The following is a 20,277-nucleotide window of genomic DNA, read 5'->3' as shown; positions in this document are numbered from 1 at the left end:
TTGCAAATCTCGGGACTTCCCGTTCCTCTAATAACCCGAGTCTTCGATCTCCCCTGAGATCAGCCCCGGTGAAATCCCCATGCACAAGGCAAAGAGCGGGACATGGAAGCTTAGGAGTGACGTTTCTCTCACAGAAAGCACAACAGCAAATTACAAAGCAGCGTGTCAAGGGGCAGGGATTGAAATACTTCCTGCTTTCTCTGAGTTCTTTCTGAACAGAAGAAAGGATTTTAAAAACGAGGCTTGGTTTCTCTCCCCACCCCGCCGGTTCCTTTTAGGGAGCTCTGTTTTTTGTTTTTAAAATGCTTTTTAACATGGCACTTGGGTTTTCACAGGGAGAAGACTTTTCTCTCACAGTAAGCACTACAGCCAATTACAAAGCAGTGTTTCAAGGGGCAGGGACTCCAATGCTTCTTGATTTGAGCTTGGAGACTGCTGGTGCATTGATTCTCAACAGGAAAGTGTGGGTCCAGTGAGCAACAAACCTCATATAAAACTCCCATGCATAAACGACCGTGGTCGCAATCGTCACATGCACGCACACAAACAGAGCGGAGAGACCATGGCTTCAGGAGGAACAGGATTTATGTTGCATACTTAAAAACCACACAGCATTGGGGAGGGGGGAAAAACCAGCTCCCGCTCGAGGGCAGAAAACGCAGGCGGCAGGAAGGCTGTTGAGAGAGAAAGTGTGGCAGGAATCTGTTGGGAGGAGGGTCTCCCCTCCCCTGTGGCGACCGACAAGCGCGGCTTACATGATGCTTGCTGGAGCAAAGACGGGGGTGACGCACAGGGTGTCCGTGATCTCCCAGCCACAAGACAGCGGGGCGCATGTGCACTCCTGGTCCTCTTCTTCTGGAGGCAGCAGCTTCCCCTGCAGGAGTTGGACTGCTTGCCTGCAGGCCACACCGAGACCCAAAACAAAACAGAAGCCAGTCAGCTCCTGGCTTGCTTTTCTGAGCCATCAGATGGCAGCTGCTTTGGAGCTCTAGTAGGAGGGGGGGCAGGTGTTAAATAAATGTGTTTAAAATAAACTAGTGAGGGTCCCAGGCTAAATCTGGGGCCCATTTGCCCCAGGTTCCCCACTGAGTGCTGATAAGAATGAGATGTAAGCAACACCCTTAGAGAGTTTTAAAAAAATAACAATAATGGGATTTATATAGTAGTTTTTGAGTGTACAAGACAGCTCACGTACATTATTTGCGATCAAGATGAGACTGCCTATGAATACTGCTATCCCCATTTTTCAGAGGGCTGAGAGGACTTGCCCAAATCCACCGGGGGAGTTCACAGCTAGGATTGCCAGCTCTGGGTTGGGAAATACCTGGAGATTTTGGGTGTGGAGCTTGAGGAGGCTGGGATTTGGGGAGGGGAGGGACTTCAATGCCATAGAGTCTAATTGCCAAAGCGGCCATTTTCTCCAGGAGAACTGATCTTTATCGGCTGGAGATCAGCTGTAATAGCAGGACATCTCCAGCTAATACCTGGAGGTTGGCAACCCTATTCACAGCAGAGGCTGAGACCTTTTAGGGGCACAGCTCAGCCTCTTGGAATAGAACCAGACATATCTTCCCAGCAGTTTTTAAATGGAAATACGAGCAGCATGGGCCCCTGAATTGGGCCGGGCCAGCAATGACAACTCCCCCCAAGCTTCTAGATGGGGCCTAGAGATCTCCTAGAATGACAACTGCTCTGCAGAAGACCGAGATCAATTCCCCTGGAGAAAATGTCTGCTTTGGAAGGTGGGCTGTTTGACATTATACCCTGCTGAGGTCCCTCCCCAAACCCACTTTCCCCAAGCTCCACCCCCAAATCTCCAGGAATTTCCCAATCCAGATATGGCAACCCTACCCCACGCTGTTAGTAGCCCTGGAAGGGCCAAATAGGAGGCATCTGCTCTTTGGAAGGGGTGCAGATTCAACTGGCAAAAGCATCAGGGAGGGAGAGCTGAACCCCCTCTTCCTCTGTGCCACAGCCCCAATATGAATCAGGGTCCACACTAGGGTTGCCAACCTCCATATACTAGCTGGAGATCTCCTACTATTACATCTGATCTCCAGCCGATAGAGATCAGTTCACCTGGAGAAAATTGCCACTTTGGCAATTGGACTCCATGGCATTGAAGTCCCTCCCCTCCCCAAACCCTGCCGCCTTCAGGCTCCGCCCCAAAAACCTCCCACAGGTTGCAAAGAGGGACCTGGCAACCCTAGTGCACATAGCCACTATTTCCTTTAAAAAACACTAGGTAGATGCACTTCTGGATCCCTCAGTACCACTTCTGGCTGTTAACTAGTTCTACATTGTGCTGACTTGTGCCAGTGTGCATTTAAAGTGTGCTGGAAATTAGGGTTGCCAACTCCTGGTTGGGGGCGAAGCCTTGGGAGGGTGGAGTTTGGGAGGGAGAATGACCTCAGCAGGGTACAGTGCCATAGAGTTTGCCCTCCAAAGCAGCCTTTTTCTCCAGGGGAAGTGATTTCTATAATCTGGAAATCCACCGTAATTGTGGGAGATCTCCAGGCCCCATCTGCCTGTTGGCAACCCTAGCTGGAATCCACATTCCATGATACAAATATGAACACATGAACATATGAAGCTGCCTTATATTGAATCAGACCCTCGGTCCATCAAAGTCAGTATTGTCTACTCAGACCGGCAGCGGCTTTCCAAGGTATCAGGTAGAGGTCTTTCACATCACTTACTTGCCTAGTCCCTTTAACTGGAGATGCTGGGGATTGAACCTGGGACCTTCTGCATGCCAAGCAGATGCTCTACCACCGAGCCACAGCCCCTCCCCTATGTGGCCCCTCCCACATCCAACCCCTTCCTTCCCTGGAGATCTGATTCCACCACCCCCTTTCTTTCCTCCCAAGGGGTTCCAGGAAGTCCTCACCAAGCCACCCTGGACATGGCATAGTGGATCCGTGATGGCTGTGCTCCACTGAGGGAGGAGGAAGCCGGTCCCGTGTAGGCCCCCATGGTCTCAAAGATCAGCCAGTCCCCAACGTGCAGTTCGGGGAGGTCCATGCCCTCTGCAATGCGGTCCAGGCCATCCCCCGTAGGACCCCAGAGGCTGCTGCTATACAAGGGGGAGTCAGGAGACAGCTTCTGCATGGGGGGGGGGGGAGAGTTAACAGACAGTAAAAGGGCTCACCTGGCCTTCTGTGATTCCTTGTAGTCCAGAGGACAAGAAACTGACAACAGGCAATCCAATCAAAATCCCAAAGATTATTACTTCAAATATCTACACATGTGTTTGTGTTATTTAAATATAAATATGTATTATTTGCCAACTGAAGCCAGCCTCCCCCAGGCACTTTGGTGCCCCCCAGAGGGTTGCACAGATTCTGCACCCAGTGAGGTGGGTTCTGCTAGTAAGACCCTGAGGGCAAAGTTCCCTTTACCTTGTGCAAAATTGGGACGGGGCACGTGTTGTTGAAAATGACAGAACTAAAGGAGCCATAGACACCGTCGTTCAGGTGGTAGACGAAGCTCTTCTTGCCTCCAGGGTCATCATCTGGGAGACAAAGAGCAACACAGGGCAAGCTGGTGATGTCTTGGGATACTGGAAACCCAGTTTAACAGAGGAGGGTCCTCTGTCAAGGCTGACCCTGCCTTGGTGCATAACCTAAATAAGTTTTACCTGGGTTTGGTCTCCGTAACTCGCTCAAACAACACACACCAAAAAGAAAAAAAAAGGCTTTATTGACGAAATTGAATAAAAGGTATTTAAACAGGGCATACAGTTCAGCAGCTGTGAAATACACAAAATACCAAAAGTGACTAGCTCAGGGGTGTCAAACATAAGGCCCGAAGGGCCGGATCCGGCCCCTTGAGAGCTCTTATCCGGCCTGCGAGCCAGCTGAGGCAGCCGTCCCACCCCACACTCTCGATCTGGGCTGGCGAGATATAGCCCAGCCTGACCAAGTGACATTTATGTCATATCCGGCCCTCGTAACAATTGAGTTTGACACCCCTGGACTAGCTATTTTACTTACTAGAGTCCTAACACAGTGTAGTTGGTTCTTAAAGCAAAGAGTTCCAGAGCATAATACAAATATCTTCTTGGCAGCAGGGAGGAAAGGGTAAAGGAAAAGGGATAAGGAGTCTTCTCTCTGACTAAACTTATAGAAAAATGCTGGCCATAACCACTCGACCTCCTCAACCAATCACTGGACAGTATCCATGGAACTTTCCAGAGTGAGAGGGTGTTCCTCCCTCTCATACCAGATTCACAGCTGAACAGTGTGAGATAATTAACAGGCCTAACCAAGGACCGCCAATGTGTGTGGGGTGGTGGCGGCTAACACATGAATAGAGAACAGTGAACTTGGCTGGAACTAACTGGAAAATTCCTTTAACGTGGCTTCTCTCTTGACATCCTCCGGGCCCACATCTGCTCCGCACATGGTGGTGCTTTCCCCCTCAACTTGTGGCACCTCCTGACCAGTGGCAAGCAGGCTGCATTCTACACCCTGGCCACGTACAAAAGCCACAATTTTGCAGGCTACAGCCAACCTGATGTAGGGGGCAGGGCTTTTTGGGGGGAGGTGTTATGTGGGGGGGGTTCTTTTGAATTCATACTCTGCCTTAAGCTACAGGAAAGGCAGGGGTGTAAATATTTTAATTAATTACATGAACCTTCACTCCATGGGTGACCAAAAGTGGAAAACTGTAGCTTGAACACATGAAGCTGCCTTCTTCTGAATCAGACCCTTGGTCCATCCAAGTCAGTATTGTCTACTCAGACCAGCAGCGGCTCTCCAGGGTCTCAGGCAGAGGTCTTTCACATCACCTACTTGCCTAGTCCCTTTAAGTGGAGATGCCGGGGATTGATCCTGGGACCTTCTGCATACCAAGCAGATGCTCTACCACTGAGCCACGGCTTCTGCACCTACTCATCAGGACAGGTGTGTCTGCCCTAAGAGCAACTCCCCGGGGTTGTTTAAGGAAGGGAAAGTTTAAGGAAACTCCCCTCAAGTTGAGGTTTTCATCTGAATCCATGGCTTTGCCACTTGAGTGCTCATTCACAGAACTCCCACTGTAGACGGACTAGTTTACCCTGAATCAGAAGAGTGCCATGGGCAGAATGGAGAACGCTGCTCCCACATGCCAGGTTATAGGGGAGTGGAAAGACACCCTTTGTGGCTCTCACATTGCACCTTCAATAGGGTTGCTAACCTCCAGGTGGTAGCTGGAGATCTCCTGCTATTACAACTGATCTTCAGGCGACAGAGATCAGTTCACCTGAAGAAAAAGGCCGCTTTGGATGGTGGACTCTATGGTATTATACCCCATTGAAGTCCCCAAACCCCGCCCTCCTCATGCTCCACCCCCAAAATCTCCAGGTATTTTTCAACTTGGACCTGGCAACCCTAATCTTCAAGGTCTTGCAATGAGGTGGGTGGGAGCAGGCAAACTGACCCTGTGATATTCCAACGGATTCTACAGCAAATAGGCCTTTGGAATTCATTTCAGGGTCAACAAGAGAGGGTAGTGGGGGTGGGGAGCTAGAGTTGCCAGGTCCCTCTTCGCCACTGGTGGGAGGTTTTGGGGGTGGAGCCTGAGGAGGGCGGGGTTTGGGTAGGGACTTCTGTGCCATAAAGTCCAATTGCCAAAGTGGCTATTTTCTCCAGGGGAACTGATCTCTATTGGCTGGAGATCAGTTGCAATAGCAGGAGATCTCTCGCTAGTACCTGGAGGTTGGCAATCCTAGGGGGATTGCCAGACCAGCAGACCACCACCACCTGGGCTCTCTGTTGGCTCTGAAACCAGCCACTTGCTTTGTTGCCAGCTGCCCAGGCTTGGCAGCACCAGGGTTCCATCCTCTTCCCCTGGCTGCATGCCTTCCCCCAGACAGCCCAGCAGCCACCTTAAACCAGGCTGCTCTACTATAGATTATTTTTACCATTAAATAATACAACTTTTGAAATTGCCTTTAAAAGGAGGCACACGTGGGTGAGGGGAAATGTGAGAAAAACTTTGGGAAGAGAGACCCCGTCCCCTTCCCTACCATGTGTAAATGGGCTATGGTTACATAGCTATGGTTACATGCTCAGAAGCACTATAGCTTCACAACTTCCAGGGCTGAGTCCTTGGCTCTTAAAGTAGAGTCTGAACTTGGCTCTGGCTCCAAGGGACCTCTCAGCCACCGGGGCTTATACAGTGAGGAAAAAAAGTATTTGATCCCCTGCTAAATTTGCCCGTTTGCCCTCTGACGAAGAAATGACCAGTCCATAATTTTAACGGTAGGTTTATTGTAGCTGTGAGAGACAGAATAACAACAGGAAAAACCCCAGAAACCCAGAAGACAAAAGTCAGAGATTGATGTGCATTATAATGAGTGAAATAAGTATTTGATCCCCTATCAACCAGCCAGATTAGGGTTAGGGTTAGGGTTCTGCTGTCGACAGAAGCAATCAATCCATCAGATTCCAAACTAGCCACCATGACCAAGACCAAAGAGCTGTCCAAGGATGTCAGGGACAAGATTGTAGACCTGCACAAGGCTGGACTGGGCTACAAGACTATTGCCAAGCAGCTTGGTGAGAACCCTAACCCTAACTGTCAACCTCCCTCGGTCTGGGGCTCCATGCAAAATCTCATCTCGTGGAGTTGCAATGATCATGAGAACGGTGATGAAGCATCCCAGAACTACACGGGGGAAACTTGTCAATGATCTCAGGGCAGCTGGGACCATAGTCTCCATGAAAACAGTCGGTAACACACTATGCCGTGAAGGACTGAGATCTTGCAGAGACCGCAAGGTCCCCTTGCTCAAGTCAGCACATGTACAGGCCCGTCTGCTGTTTGCCAATGCACATCTGAATGACCGAGAGGAGAACTGGGTGAAAGTGTTGTGGTCAGATGAGACCAAAATCGAGCTCTTTGGCATCAACTCAACTCGCCCTGTTTGGAGGAGGAGGAATGCTGCCTACGACCCCAAGAACACCATCCCCACCGTCAAACATGGAGGGGGACATATTATGCTTTGGGGGTGTTTTTCTGCTAAGGGGACAGGACACCTTCACCGCATCGAAGGGACGATGGACGGGACCATGTATCGTCAAATCTTGGGTGAGCACCTCCTTCCCTCAGCCAGGGCATTGAAAATGGGTCGAGGATGGGTATTCCAGCATGACAATGACCCAAAACACATGGCCAAGGCAACAAAGGAGTGGCTCAAGAAGAAGCACATTAAGGTCCTGGAGTGGCCTAGCCAGCCTCCATACCTTAATCCCATCGGAAATCTGTGGAGGGAGCTGAAGGTTCGAGTAGCTACACATCAGCCTCGAAATCTTACTGACTTGGAGAGGATCTGCAAAGAGGAGTGGGACAAAATACCTCCTGAGATGTGTGCAAACCTGGTGGCCACCTACAAGAAAAATCTGACCTCTGTAATTGCCAACAAGGGTTTTGCCACCAAGTACAAAGTCATCTTTTGCAAAGGGATCAAATACTTATTTCACTTATTATAATGCACATCAATCTCTGACTTTTGTCTTCTGGGTTTCTGGGGTTTTTCCTGTTGTAGCTGTGAGAGACAGAATAACAATAAACCTACCATTAAAATTATGGACTGGTCATTTCTTCGTCAGAGGGCAAACGGGAAAATTCAGCAGGGGATCAAATACTTTTTTCCCCTCACTGTATGTTGAGAAAAATGGCTTTTTCTCCAGGCTTTACTTTGCAGCATGCACAGATCACTTGTGCTGTTTGCGCATCCTCTCGGAGACTGTCCCTTTCTCTGACCAAACCTACCGTCGGAGCCCGGCTGATCCAGGGGAACTTCCTTCTTGGCAACAATGTTGATCATGAAAGTAAAGGCCGAATCCACGTAGTAGCGTCCCAGTTCTGCAATGATCTCCACTCCACAGCCTTCTGGGAAATATAGGTCTAAGGCAGAGTTGACCACATTTGTTGCCTGATTGAGCAGGGAAAAGATTCCAAAATTCTGTTGTTACCACCACACAGAAATGATTCCCATTAAGTTCTCTGTCTTGTGCTCCAGAGCTGTAAACTGAGCAGTGAGCTCAACCCTTCTGCCACAGGTCCCCTGAGGCTTTCGTAGGGACCAGGCGCACATGGTCTTTAGTTTGTGTGCTAGCGCTCCCACAGAACCTGCCACAAGTGTATAGCTTTCCCTTCCCCTTAAAACTCACCACACATATAACATTTTTGGTGTGAATTCAACAGTTGCCCTGACTGGGATGATAGGCTAGCCTGATCCTGAAGCTAAGCAGGGTCAGCCCTGGTTAGCACTTGGATGGGAGACCACCAAGAAAGTCCAGGATCGCTATGCAGAGGCAGGCAATGGCAAACCACCTCTGAATGCTTCTTGCCTTGAAAACCCTACGGGGTCCCCATAAGTCGGCTGCAACTTGATGACGTGTTTCATCACCATTCAACAGTTAGTGCCCTAACATATCATCCACCCAGAAACCAATATTTCTATTATTACTACTAGATCATTATTCAAATACCTACTGTTGAAATGCACAGCGTTACCACGGCTCGAGTGTTCGTGGTGATGGCACTGGTAGACTAGTGCATTTCAGGAAAACCCTGGGAGTGGTGCAGTGTTCCTTCAAGTGCTCTGCACAGAGACACGCTGCACAGAGACACGCTGCATGCTCACCCTTTTCTGCACTTGGCCAGGAGGAAGCTGGGCCATCTGGGGGTGGGCGCCTGCTACCATCCCACTATGTCCCCATGCACAGCACCATGGGAGTGAGCGTGGCACCCATCCCACCCTATGGGAGAAAACATAGGAATGTCCTAGGAGGGGAGAACCATCCTGCACCCTAGTGTAAGAGGAAAAGGTCAGTTTTTATCCCCTCTCAGCTGTGCCCCAGACTGCCACCAGTCAAACCCCCCAAAACTGGAGTCTTGCGTCTGCATTGCCCTGGCCCACTGCTCAGTTCCCATCTTGGGCTCTGTTCTTTGGTGTATGAGTGAAGAGTGCCTTGCTTAAGGCCACCAAGGAAGCTTCTTGGCTTAGGGGGAGCTGAACACAAAAAGCTGCCTGATACTGATCATCAGCCCATCAAGATCAGTGTTGTCTACTAAGACAGGCAGCAGCTCTCCCGGGTCTGAGGTTGAGAGGTTTTTTCCATCACCTATTGCCTGCTCCTTTTAACTTGAGATGCCAGGGATTGAACCTGAGACCTTCTGCATGCCAAGCAGAGGCTCTTCCACTCAGCCACAGACCCTCCCCATGGCTCTTGCCCATCTTGATCGAACTCCCTCTTCTCTGCCCCAAACTGGCCAAGGGCCTTTCTCCCCACTTGACCATCCCCTGCATCAAAGAGGGCATGCTGGAATATCCTTGTACCTCTTCAAAGCGTCCTTTGGCCTCCTCAGCACCAGGAAATCCACCTCCAATATCCAAGAGGTGCATCTTGTAGCCCAATTCTGCACCCATTTCAAAGACCAGGCGAGCATCTGCTATAGATTGAGTGAACATCTGAGGATCGGTACAGCCGCTTCCAATGTGGAAGCTAGAAAGGAAGGCAGGTGGGTAGCCATGTTGTTTTTCAGAAACGTTAATCCCACCGCTGGCCTTAGCCCCTGCTCCATGAGGGCCCTTCCTCAACCTCATCCCCTTGCTGTTCATGGAAACCACCAAGGACCCAATCCTAGCCCCCATTTTGGATGTGCTCATGGCATATCTTTCTCCTTTCTCCTCAGCAGAGAGCCATCCTCTGTCATTCTCCTCCATCCCATCTTTATATGTCCTCCTTGGTTGTCCCTTCTTGGTTTTGCATAGGCATCTCAGAATTAGGCCTTGGCATCAACAGCGAGCTAAGGAGGGAGGTGGGATGGGGGAGGGAGGGCAAGGCCCAATAGGCCAGTCAGATCACCTTTGCAAGGCAGACGTGGTAAATTAAGAGCCCCCCTTTTCTTGACTAATGCAGGAAATTCTACTGCCTACCTGACTCCGACCACCTCCACGTTCATATCCTTTGCTGTCTCTAGTAGTTGCCGGCAGGATTTCAAGGTTGCGCCGAACCTCACACTTGGACAGCCAGAAGACCTGGACTCATCAGTCGCTAGGCTCAAAATCATTCTGTGGAATTATTTTTTTGGGGGGGGAGTGTCACTGAATTTGGTTTACTACTATAACTACTGCCCTGGTCTGCATGGCCCAGGACAGCTCAGTTTCATCAGATTTCAGAAGCTAAGCAGGGACAGCCCTAGTTAGTATTTGGATGGGAGACCAACAGGAAAGTCCTGGGTTGCTATGCAGAGGAAGGCAATGGCAACCACCTCTGTTTGTTTCTTGTCTTTAAACCCTAGGTGGTTCCCTTAAGTCGACTTCATGGCACTTTCAACCACTGCTATTACAATTACCTATGCTGAGGGGTTACTATTTATTTTACACCAACAACAAGTAAAGTGCTGTACACGTAGAGGTCACACAGCCAACCAAGATGCTGCCTCAGGTTGTGCTAGGGAAAAGCATCCTATTCTGCATATAGGATGATTTTTTAAAAAATCACCTTTATTTATCCTGTCATCTGCTGATTGCTTCTCTTTCCTTATGTCCAAGAACGAGGTTATCAGTGGGACAGTGGAGCATTGTGGGAGAAAGACTTACAGCTACGAGATCTGAGCAGAAAAATCACATGGCACTACTCTTCTTGGCTGCACCCTTTTTGAATGTGCGTAGGGGATGCATACTTGAATGCTTTCCCATTTTAAACAATGCTGAAATTTAGCAAAAGATTAAAACAGGAATCACTATGGATTTCTCTCTTGTGGAAACAGCCACAATGTCTCCACAATGTAAATAATATTTTAATTTATTTATTTGCTTCACTTATACCTCGCCTTTCTCTCCAACGGGAACCCAAAGGGACTTACACCATTCTTTTCTCCTCCATTTATATCCTCACAACCCTGACAGGTAGGTCAGGCTGAGAGTATGTGAATGGTCTGGTGGAAGATAGCATGATATAGTCCTCATTAGATCTGCGATGCTAAGCAGGGTTGGTACTTGGAAGGGAGGCCACCAAGGAAAGTCTCTGCAGAGGAAGTCAATGGCAAACACCTCTGCTTCTCACTTGCCTTGAAATAAGTCGGCTGCAATTTGACGGCACTTTATACCCACACAATCACACTGGCCCAAGGTCACCCAGTGAGCTTCTGTGGCAGTGTGGGGATCTGAACCTGGGTTTCCCAGATCCTAGCCCGACACTCTACTACACCACACTGGCTACACCATGCACAGTCATAACAGATTGGCTGCCTGTTGTTAAGGCACGACACAAACATTTATTCATTTAATTGCTGATCCCGTACATTCTTTTTATTTTTAATGCATAATAATTTTTAAAGAGTTGGAAAATTTGGGGAGAATAGGAAGGTGAGTTGATGACCTCACAGGTAGTAGCCAATCAGCACTGTGCATGGCCAATTTCCTCTACAAACTCACAGAACTGTCCCAGCCACACACACCCCACCCTGGAGCTCATCCCGGGAGAAACAATGCTTGCTTTGTACAATATTTAGTGTATTTCTACAATAGCCCAATTACTCCTATAACATTCACCTGCTACCATATCAAGGTGAAAATGTCAAGTCTCGCCTTCTCCTTAACCTCCTGGTTCTTCTTTACAACCATTAGGGCAAGAAACTGTTTTTCCCTGAAAGCTTGCTGTAGCCCAACAATTATCTTTGTAGTAATCTACGGTCTAAAGTTCACAGCTCATGCTCTTGTTCCTCAAGGCTCTTCTGTTGACTGCAACGGCCCCCTCCCCCACCACCATATCCCCACAGGTGCCATGTGTGCCTACCTGGCAGATGGGTGGCTTTTCGCTACCTTCCCGAGCTCCACTTCATTATCAAAAGTCATCAGCTGCACTCCTTGGCTGGCTGCATACCTGATGTGGGACATCTGCTTGCAGGGGCCTGTGCAGATGATCCTGTCCACTGGGACTCCGGCACTTTTCACCAGTGCCAGCTCTGGCTGAAGGGAGAGAGCAAAAGGCATCGGGAGAGGCTGGCTGTCTGGGCACTGTGAGGTTCATACAGGCCCTGGACTCCCTTGTCTCTGCACCACCAGAAATGCCAGTGGGCAGAGCTAAAGGTAGGCATTTCCGGACAAATGTCACAGACCAGAATCCTCCTGACCTGGGGGCCCAGTGTGCCAGAGACCGACTATTCCCCACTACCTGCGACTGAGCTCCAAGGCCAGCTGCCGCTCTTCCTTTCGAGACTTTCTTTCTGTCTACTTCCTGTGGATTCCTGCCCCTGCAACGGCCTCCTACCTGATTCCCTGATCTGTTCAGCCCTATCATGTCTGGATGGATGCTGGGACCTCTGAAGGGAAACCATGCCTCTGGCTTCCTGACTGATCCCAGCTTTTCTCATCAGCTGTTGGGCCTCAGCCTTCCCAGCACTCAGCTTGAAGTAGGGTTGCCAACCTCTAGGTACTAGCTGGCGATCTCCTGCTATTATAGCTGATCTCCAGCCGATAGAGATCAGTTCACCTGGAGAAAATGGCCGCTTTGGCAATTGGATTCTATGGCATTGAAGTCCCTCCCCAAACCCCATCCTCCTCAGGCTCCGCCCCAAAAACCTCCTGCCGGGGGCGAAGAGGGACCTGGCAACCCTAGCTTGAAGACAGACATAATACAAGAGAGACAAAGGTTCTTGCAAGACAAGCACCAGACATCACCCATCCCCTTCTACCCCTGCTTCAGGGAGGCAGCCCACTTATTTATTTTTGAAAAGGTCCGATGTACTTCATCAATTTACATTTTCCGATTCTTCATCATATGGGGAGAGAAACATTTTTAAAACAATTGCAGCCCAGCTGCTGGAGATGTATGGAGACTAACTAATCAGCTGCATTCACAGCTAGCTGCCTTTGATTGCAGGCTTGCGGGACTATGAGATTGTTTGCTTTTTAAAGAAAAGCTGCCCCTACCCATGGGAAGAAAAATCCGAGTTCAGTAGCACCTCCAAGACCAACAACATTTCCCAAGATATAAACTTCCACGAGACAAAGCTCATTTTGTCAGATACAAATGAGAATGAAGATCCATCAGCCCTTATATCCAGGTCAGGACATAAAAAAATGCAATACTCAGAAACCGGTAGATGAAAATTTTAATCTTCCAAGACCTTCCATTGCTGAACTAAGAGCAAAAGGGAGCTCTACTACAGAGAAGCTTCAAATGGAGATTACAACACTAGAGTCCTGGATTAGAATTCATCTACAAGACAATAGACACCCCAAGGCTGAATAAGGACACAGAATTCTTATCTTTTTTCTTTCTTTCTTTTTTGGCCTCAAGTCGCGGCTTACTTATGGTGACCCCCATAGGGTTTTCAAAGCAAGGGACATTCAAGAGACATTGCCTGCCTCTGCATAACAACCCTAGACTTCCTTGGTGGTCTCCCATCCAAGTACTAACCAAGGCTGATCCTAATTAGTTTCCAAGTTCTGATGAGATCAGGCTAGCCTAGGCTATACAGGTCAGATTACAGATGCTCATTTTCTGCATCTCCCACCTCTGTTCATATCTCCTAGCTCATTTTTCATTGTACCTCTGCATCCTGACCCCACCAGACCCTTTCTGGTAACATCCCTCCTACCTTCTGACCGGGATATAAGGGTTGATAGATCTTCATCCTCACTTGTATCTGATGAAGTGAGCTTTGACTCTCATCCTGGAAAGTTCCAGGCTTACATCTTGGAAAATGTTACTGATCTTGAAGGTGCTACTACGCTCAAATTTTGTTCTACTACTACACTTAAACTGAATATCTTGAGGGTGCTTTTGAGACATCCCTACAAAGGACACAAGTTCCTTTCCACCTGGTACTGAACGCTTGATGTTGGCACAAAGGACAGAATGGAGAATTTCTTTTACAATGAAAGCAGTGTAGCTGGCCAAAGGATCTGCGGCAAGGGCTGTTTGAGATTTGTGGATCATAATAGATCACAATTAGTCCATGAGTATTTATATATTATTTGAGAAACTTATTTATAGAAGAAAACTAGCAATAGATTTTGTAAAAAAAAAAACTATTGCCATCAACACAATATTTTACAAATCTTTTGTGTGAACTAGCACTTGTTAGCAGTAAGATCTTAAAATGTGCATGTGTGCATGTGGATTAGTTCCCCCTCCTCCCTTTTGTGCTGCTATGATCACGATACAGACAGCAGAACATCACTGGGATTGTGTGTGCCCTGTGTTGACAGACTATGGTGTAGCCAGCATGGCGTAGTGGTTAAGAGAGGTGCTTTGGAGCGGTGGACTCTGATCTGGAGAACCGGGTTTGTTTCCCAGCTCCTCCACATGAGCGGCGGAGGCTAATCTGGTGAACTGGATTTGTTTCCCCGCTCCTACACACGAAGCCAGCTGGGTGACCTTGGGCTAGTCACAGCTCTCTTAGAGCTCTCTCAGCCCCACCTACCTCACAGGGTGTTTGTTGTGCGGAGGGGAAGGGAAGGTGATTGTAAGCCGGTTTGAGTCTCCCTTAAGTGGTAGAGAAAGTTGGCATATAAAAACCAGCTCTTCTTCTTCTACTATAGCTAATAATAAAGTGTCCAAACTCTACAACAGACACAAAAAGCAGAAAAACTAGGCCTCCCCCACAATCAGAGGAACCCCCCCCCAGAGATGCAGCAAAAAAAGATTTTTTTGCCAGTCAGTCTCAGCTGACTTATGGCGACCCCAGAGGGTTTTCAAGGCAAGAGCTAACAGGTGGTTTGCCATTGCCTGCCTCTGCATAGTAAACATTGGACTCCCATCCAAATACTAATCAGGGCTTAGCTTCTGAGATCAGATGAAATCAGGCTAGCCTGGGCTATCCAGATCAAGGCAGAAAAATAAGACTTTGTAAATAGGGTTGCCAGCTCCAGGTTGGGAAATACCTGGACATTTTTGGGGTGGAGCCTGAGGAGGGCAGAAGTTGGGGAGGGGAGGGACTTCAATGCTGTAGAGTCCAATTATGCCAAAGCGGCCATTTTCTCCAGGTGAACTGATCTCTATCAGCTGCAGATCAGTTGTAAAAGCGGGACATCTCCAGCTAGTACCTGGAGGTTGGCAACCCGATTTGTAAAGCATGTAAAAAATTAATTTAAAGTGTCTGAGGAGAACTGAGCATGCTCCAGAAGGGAAGGAATGTTGACAGTCAATTAAAGAGAAAAGTCGGGGCGGGGGGGGAAGCCTGCATAAGCCGCTGAGTGCTTATATACGTAATTCTAGAGGAAGAACAGGGTGTGGGGCTTCCAAATTGCTTCTCCTTCCTGCAATTCCTCACAGCCCCCCTCCCCAGTGTGTAAAATTAAAATAAAATCCAGATGCCTTTTCAAGGGGCCCAGTTGAATCACGCTCCTACCTTTTTGGCACATCCAAATCCGACCCCCAGTCCTGCCAGCAAGTGGACCACTTCCTTACTGCGGTTACACTTCAGAGCATAGAAGGGCTTGACACGGGGCAAAGCTTTGAGGAGGCGCAAATGTTTCTTCACCACATCTCCAAGATCTGCCACAAAGAAGGCTTCTCGGCTACCCTGGAGACCAGGAAGAAAATTCAGCAGTCTTATTCCTGGGGCAAAACACCCAATTTATTTTAAAATTATTGTATCCAGTAATTCGGACAGTTATCACTTAAGGCAGCTGACAGTATATGTGGTCACTGCTAGTGAGGGCTGAATGCATTTCACTGAACTTGGCCGGGAGTGTTCCAGGTTATAAACCCTCAGACAGGGGCAAACTGGTGGTGGAAAGTGCCATCAAGTCACAGCCAACTTATAGGTTGAAGGGTTTTCAACACCTGGACTTTTTTGGTGGTCTCCCAACCAAGTACTAACCAGGACCAACCCTGCTTACAGCCCATTCCTGACGCAAAAGGACAAAAATCCTTAGGAGGCCAAGAAGGGGCTGCATCGGCGTTTGTGCCCCCTGTGCCGGCCCGTGCCACTTACGCCGTCCAGGTGGCACAGATGCCGGCGGTGGGGGCGGTGGATGCCATTCTCCCGGCGCTGCCGCAGCACCCAGGGATGCCGGTTGGGCCTTCCGCCAACATCCCACTGTCACAAAGTCCCATGCTGGCATCCTGAGGGGGCATTCCTGGGGCATACTGGGGGGTGGAGCTGCCAGTTGGTAGCTTGTTGACCCCTTTTGAAACAGGTACATTGACGGAGAGAACAGCATTGCTGCGTTGCTGCTTTTTGCTGGTGCAGCCTCGCTGTTCTCAATGGGGCAAAGTGCCCCACTTAAAAATTTAAAACACCTTCAAAACGCTTTTTAAAGCCTTTCGGCAGCCAGGGAACAGCTTTGGAGGTGCTGCAGCGGCACCTCGGTCACACCGTCCCCAGCCACCGAGGGCTCAGGAATGGGCTGCCCGCTTCCGAGACGTGATGAGATTGAGCTAGCCTGGGCCATTCAGAGCAGAGACTAACTACATGATGTCTTTTCCTCCTGTCCTTCCCAATCAGTAGGGTTACCAGCTCCGGGTTAGGAAATACCTGGAGATTTTTGGGGCAGAGCCTGAGGAGGGCGGGGTTTGGGGAGGGGAGGGACTTCAATGCCATAGAGTCCAATTGCCAAAGCGGGCATTTTATCCAGGGGAACTGATCTCTATTGGCTGGAAGGTTATCCAGGGTTTTTATTTTGTTAGCTTTAAATTGTAATGCTTTCGTAGTGTTTTAATTGTAAGCTGCCTTAAGCCATGAGGAAAGACAGCATATAAAGATTTACATACATAAATAAGTATTGCAAAATGCATGGTGATTACTCTTATTGTGCATAAATCATTCTCCTTCTTCTCATGGGGAAGAGCAAGGACTGCAATGCCAATGGAAGCCCTATTCCTTGAACACTTTTGTGTTCAATGATTCTTCTGGCTTCAGAGGTATCACAACATGCCAAGCATTTAAGCATATTTTTCACAATGCTAAAGAACAGAAATATTTCTATAGCCTTGGGTTTCCCATGAAATTCCCTTCCCTTTGGGGAACATGTCCCTCCACTGCTGACCGCCTGGAGAACTGTCAGGCTGTGTCCTCACTTGACCCCTTGAACACATGAAGCTGCCTTATACTGAATCAGACCCTTGGTCCATCAAAGTCAATATTGTCTACTCAGACCAGCAGTGGCTCTCCAGGGTCTCAGGCAGAGGTCTTTCTCATCACATACTTGCCTAGTCCCTTTAACTGGAGATGCCGGGGATTAAACCTGGGACCTTCTGCATGTCAAGCAGATGCTCTACCACTTGAGCCATGGACCTTCCCCTCCTTCTTGCTGCCCTGACCACCTGTTGGCAGGGGGGAAAGTGCATGGGGAGCCTCTTACCCTCTGGGAAGCCTCTTTTAGGAGGGTTTCCAGGAGGTCCTTGGTGGTGAAGCCCTCCTCCACCATTGTGATGTCCAGATCGTCCAAGCAGCCCGTCATCGTCACCACCGAGGGGGGATCTTGCTTCTCAAGTCTCTGTCAGGAGGGTGGTATAGTTTTTAAGTATGCAACACACTGCAAAAGAAAGGAAAATGAAAGAATGGTTAAGATCCTTCTCAAGCTGTTTGAGCCAAGAGAAGACGTTGAGCTGCAGCCTTCCCTCTACTACCTGGGCACTTCCAAGTTCTTCTTCTCTACCAACCATGAAGGTTAGAGAATTTGGAACTGGAGTGGGGGTCTTGTGAGCAGTGGGCATGATTGCTCCTAATTTATTTAGTATACTTTTATCCCTCCCTTCCTCCAAGGAACCAATATAGAGTATGCTGTCTCTCCTCCATGTTACACTCACAACAACCCTGTGAAGGAGGTGAGGCTGAAAAGTGATGGCCTCAAGGTCACCAAGTGAGATTCATGGTAGAGTGGGGATTTGAACCAGGGCCTCTCACATCCTGCCCTGACCTGGATGGCCCAGGCTAGACCGATCTCGTCAGATCCCAGAAGCTAAGCCGGGTCAGCCCTGGTTTGTACTTGGATGGGAGACCACCAAGGAAGTCCAGGGTTGCTGTGCAGAGGAAGGCAATGGCAAACCACCTCTGGTCGTCTCTTGCCTTGAAAACCCTGTGGGGTCACAACAAGTCAGCTGTGACTTGATGGCACTTTCCATCACCTCTCATATCCTAGTTTGACACTCTAACCACTACACCACACCGGCTTCCACTCTCTCACACTCTGGTATTTGAACTTGGGCACAAAGGGTTGTGAATGGCACAGCCCTGATTAAATGTGCACTTTCCCCCACAATAATCACAGAAGCAGGAGGCTGATTGCTGTTTCCACACTTAGCGTGGGGATACCACTTAATTCCACACTTAATTGGGGATACCTACCCAATTAAATGCATCGGAGTCACATGCAACTACCCACTTAACTCTCGCAATGAATGACAGATACAGCCAAAGAAAAACAGCTGGGTCATGTCTATGGAAGAAAGCAACAGACTTCTGGCTACTTCCAGAATTTGGCTTTATTCATATATTTGGACTGGACTGTAATGAATACATAAAAATTCTCCACCAAAGTAACCCGAATTCTGTGACTGATACAGTTTATGCAAATGATGCAATCCGCACGATTCTCATATTTTGAATAATTCATTCAAGGGGGAGGCGCATAGACCAGGCAACAGCTGGATCCTGTTTGCAAAATGTATTTCCTGCCCCTTGCCCAGCTCTACTGGAGTATCTCTGCACGCAAAACAGTACAATTGGTGAAATAACCCCCAAGTAGTTTTTGCTTGAGAAAACTGCTAGGGTGGGTAGGCAGCAGCCCATTTGGGCTCTCCTTTTTATTTTTAAGAAGCAGTTCCCCGCAGCTGCTGTGAAGCTTTGGGGAATATGTGAAAACATATGAAAATGGATCAGGTCATCCATATCACCAGCTACCTGACTCTTTTTAACTGGAGATGCTAGGGACTGAATCTGGGACCGTCTACTTGCCAAGCAGTAGCTCCACTATGGAGCCACATCCCCTCCCCTAAATGGGAAAGCTTTCTCCATTATTTCAAAGCATTTCGATAGGTTTCTGCAGTTCATGCTTTAATAGGCTTTTAGCAAACACAGGTCCCCATGCACCAACGGCTCTCTCATCCTTGGGTCACGACTGAGTGCAGAAGCGGGGGCGCAGAGAGGGAAAAGCGTGCCTGACGCTCTGGCTTCTTCCTCTGCCTCTGCTCCCTCCCAGCCCCGCGGGTTCCCTCCAAGAACTGCAGGGGAGGCCTCACCAGGTCCCGAAGCCTTCCTCCTTCCTGGGTGGCTAGGTGTAATGTCAGGGGGGTTCGCCGGTGAACTCTGAGCTTTTGCAACACCCCGAGGCACAGTTGCTGCTGGGGATCCGAGATCTCTGCAAAGGGAGGGAGACCCACATAATTACCAGGATGCTCAGGTAGACTTTATAGGGTTGGCAACCTCCAGATGGGGCCTGGAGATCTCCCGGAATTACAGCTGATCTCCAGATGACAAAGATCACTCCCCCCCCCCCCGGTGAAAATAGATGCTCTGGAGAGGGGCCTCTATGGCATTATACCCTGCTGAGATCCGTCCCCTCCCCAAACCCCACCCTCCCGAGGCTCCACCCCAAACTCTCCAGGAATTTCCCAACCCAGAGTTGGCAATCCTAGGCAGACTGACTGGGAGAAGCTGCCCCTGCCAATCCAGTTCCTGGCAAACCAGCCCCCTTCTTCTCCCCCTGCCTCCCCAAGACTCCATCCACTAAACTACCACCACCCATTTCCCCCCTCCACCCACCTTAAAAAGCATTTAAACGGATTTTGCCCATGAGTCTCCCAAGAGTAAATATAGGCTTCGGCAGTGGCTGCTGCTGCTCCTCCTCCCCCCACTCCAAAGCCTACACCATGCAAAGCAGCACCAGCTAATCTTGCCCTCCGGAGGCATGCTGGCCCCTTATATAGGCAGCTCCCCCTCCATCTCTGCCTCACAAGGGTTGCCTCGGCAACGGACCACAGCAATCCGATTGGATGAGGGAGATCAAACACAGCCCAGGCACTCCATCCCCCTCTCTCCCTCCCCCTTGTCATCCTCTGCATTCAGAAGGCTCTCTCCAGGCTCTGGGCCAAAGCGTGCTGGGAGATTGGGGGATTCCGGGAAGGAGGGAGAGGGCAACTCGCACATTCAGCACCACAGGCTGCTTTTTTGTGGGGTGGTTAATGCTTTTCCAGCAGGCACAGAGACTAGACCGAGGCTGACCACACGCAGCACTTGTCCTCCACACAAGTCCAAAAACTGCAGGTCTGCAAATGCTGGAGAGGACCCTAAGGCTTCCCTTTGAAACTGTGGGGTGTAGCCACT

At 49.2% G+C, this 20,277-nt stretch overlaps 1 protein-coding gene across 2 annotated transcripts; it reads right to left on the bottom strand.

The window, feature by feature from the left end:
- Positions 1 to 751: 751 nt before the first annotated feature.
- Positions 752 to 19,877, bottom strand: AZIN2 (antizyme inhibitor 2). 2 transcript variants are annotated; one of them, XM_056845994.1, is made up of 11 exons: positions 19,717 to 19,877; positions 19,194 to 19,312; positions 17,315 to 17,488; positions 15,358 to 15,531; positions 11,796 to 11,968; positions 9,932 to 10,066; positions 9,332 to 9,497; positions 7,759 to 7,921; positions 3,402 to 3,514; positions 2,891 to 3,105; positions 752 to 896 (listed from the first exon to the last, which is right to left on the bottom strand). In XM_056845994.1, exons 3-11 carry the CDS (start codon positions 17,411 to 17,413, stop codon positions 752 to 754), a joined length of 1,383 nt encoding a protein of 460 aa, XP_056701972.1. In that variant the 5' UTR covers positions 17,414 to 17,488; positions 19,194 to 19,312; positions 19,717 to 19,877. The 2 variants fall into 2 exon arrangements, with proteins under 2 accessions (XP_056701972.1, XP_056701973.1); XM_056845995.1 differs by lacking the exon at positions 15,358 to 15,531.
- Positions 19,878 to 20,277: the final 400 nt, after the last annotated feature.

The sequence above is a fragment of the Euleptes europaea genome, chromosome 3 (assembly GCF_029931775.1).
Source record: "Euleptes europaea isolate rEulEur1 chromosome 3, rEulEur1.hap1, whole genome shotgun sequence".
Classification (NCBI taxonomy): Eukaryota; Metazoa; Chordata; class Lepidosauria; order Squamata; family Sphaerodactylidae; genus Euleptes; species Euleptes europaea.
The sequence above is the reverse complement of the archived record's forward strand: the minus strand, read 5'-3'. Positions and strand labels throughout refer to the sequence as shown.

What these genes read in the sequence shown, in the direction of transcription:
- AZIN2 (XM_056845994.1), bottom strand. Translation starts at nt 17,413, where the DNA reads ATGACGGGCTGCTTGGACGATCTGGACATCACAATGGTGGAGGAGGGC. An exon ending in CCGTCCCAATTTTGCACAAG is followed by an intron (nt 3,106 to 3,401) that starts GTAAAGGGAACT and finishes CCCCCCATGCAG; the next exon opens with AAGCTGTCTCCTGACTCCCC. An exon ending in GCCATGTCCAGGGTGGCTTG is followed by an intron (nt 897 to 2,890) that starts GTGAGGACTTCC and finishes TGTGGCCTGCAG; the next exon opens with GCAAGCAGTCCAACTCCTGC.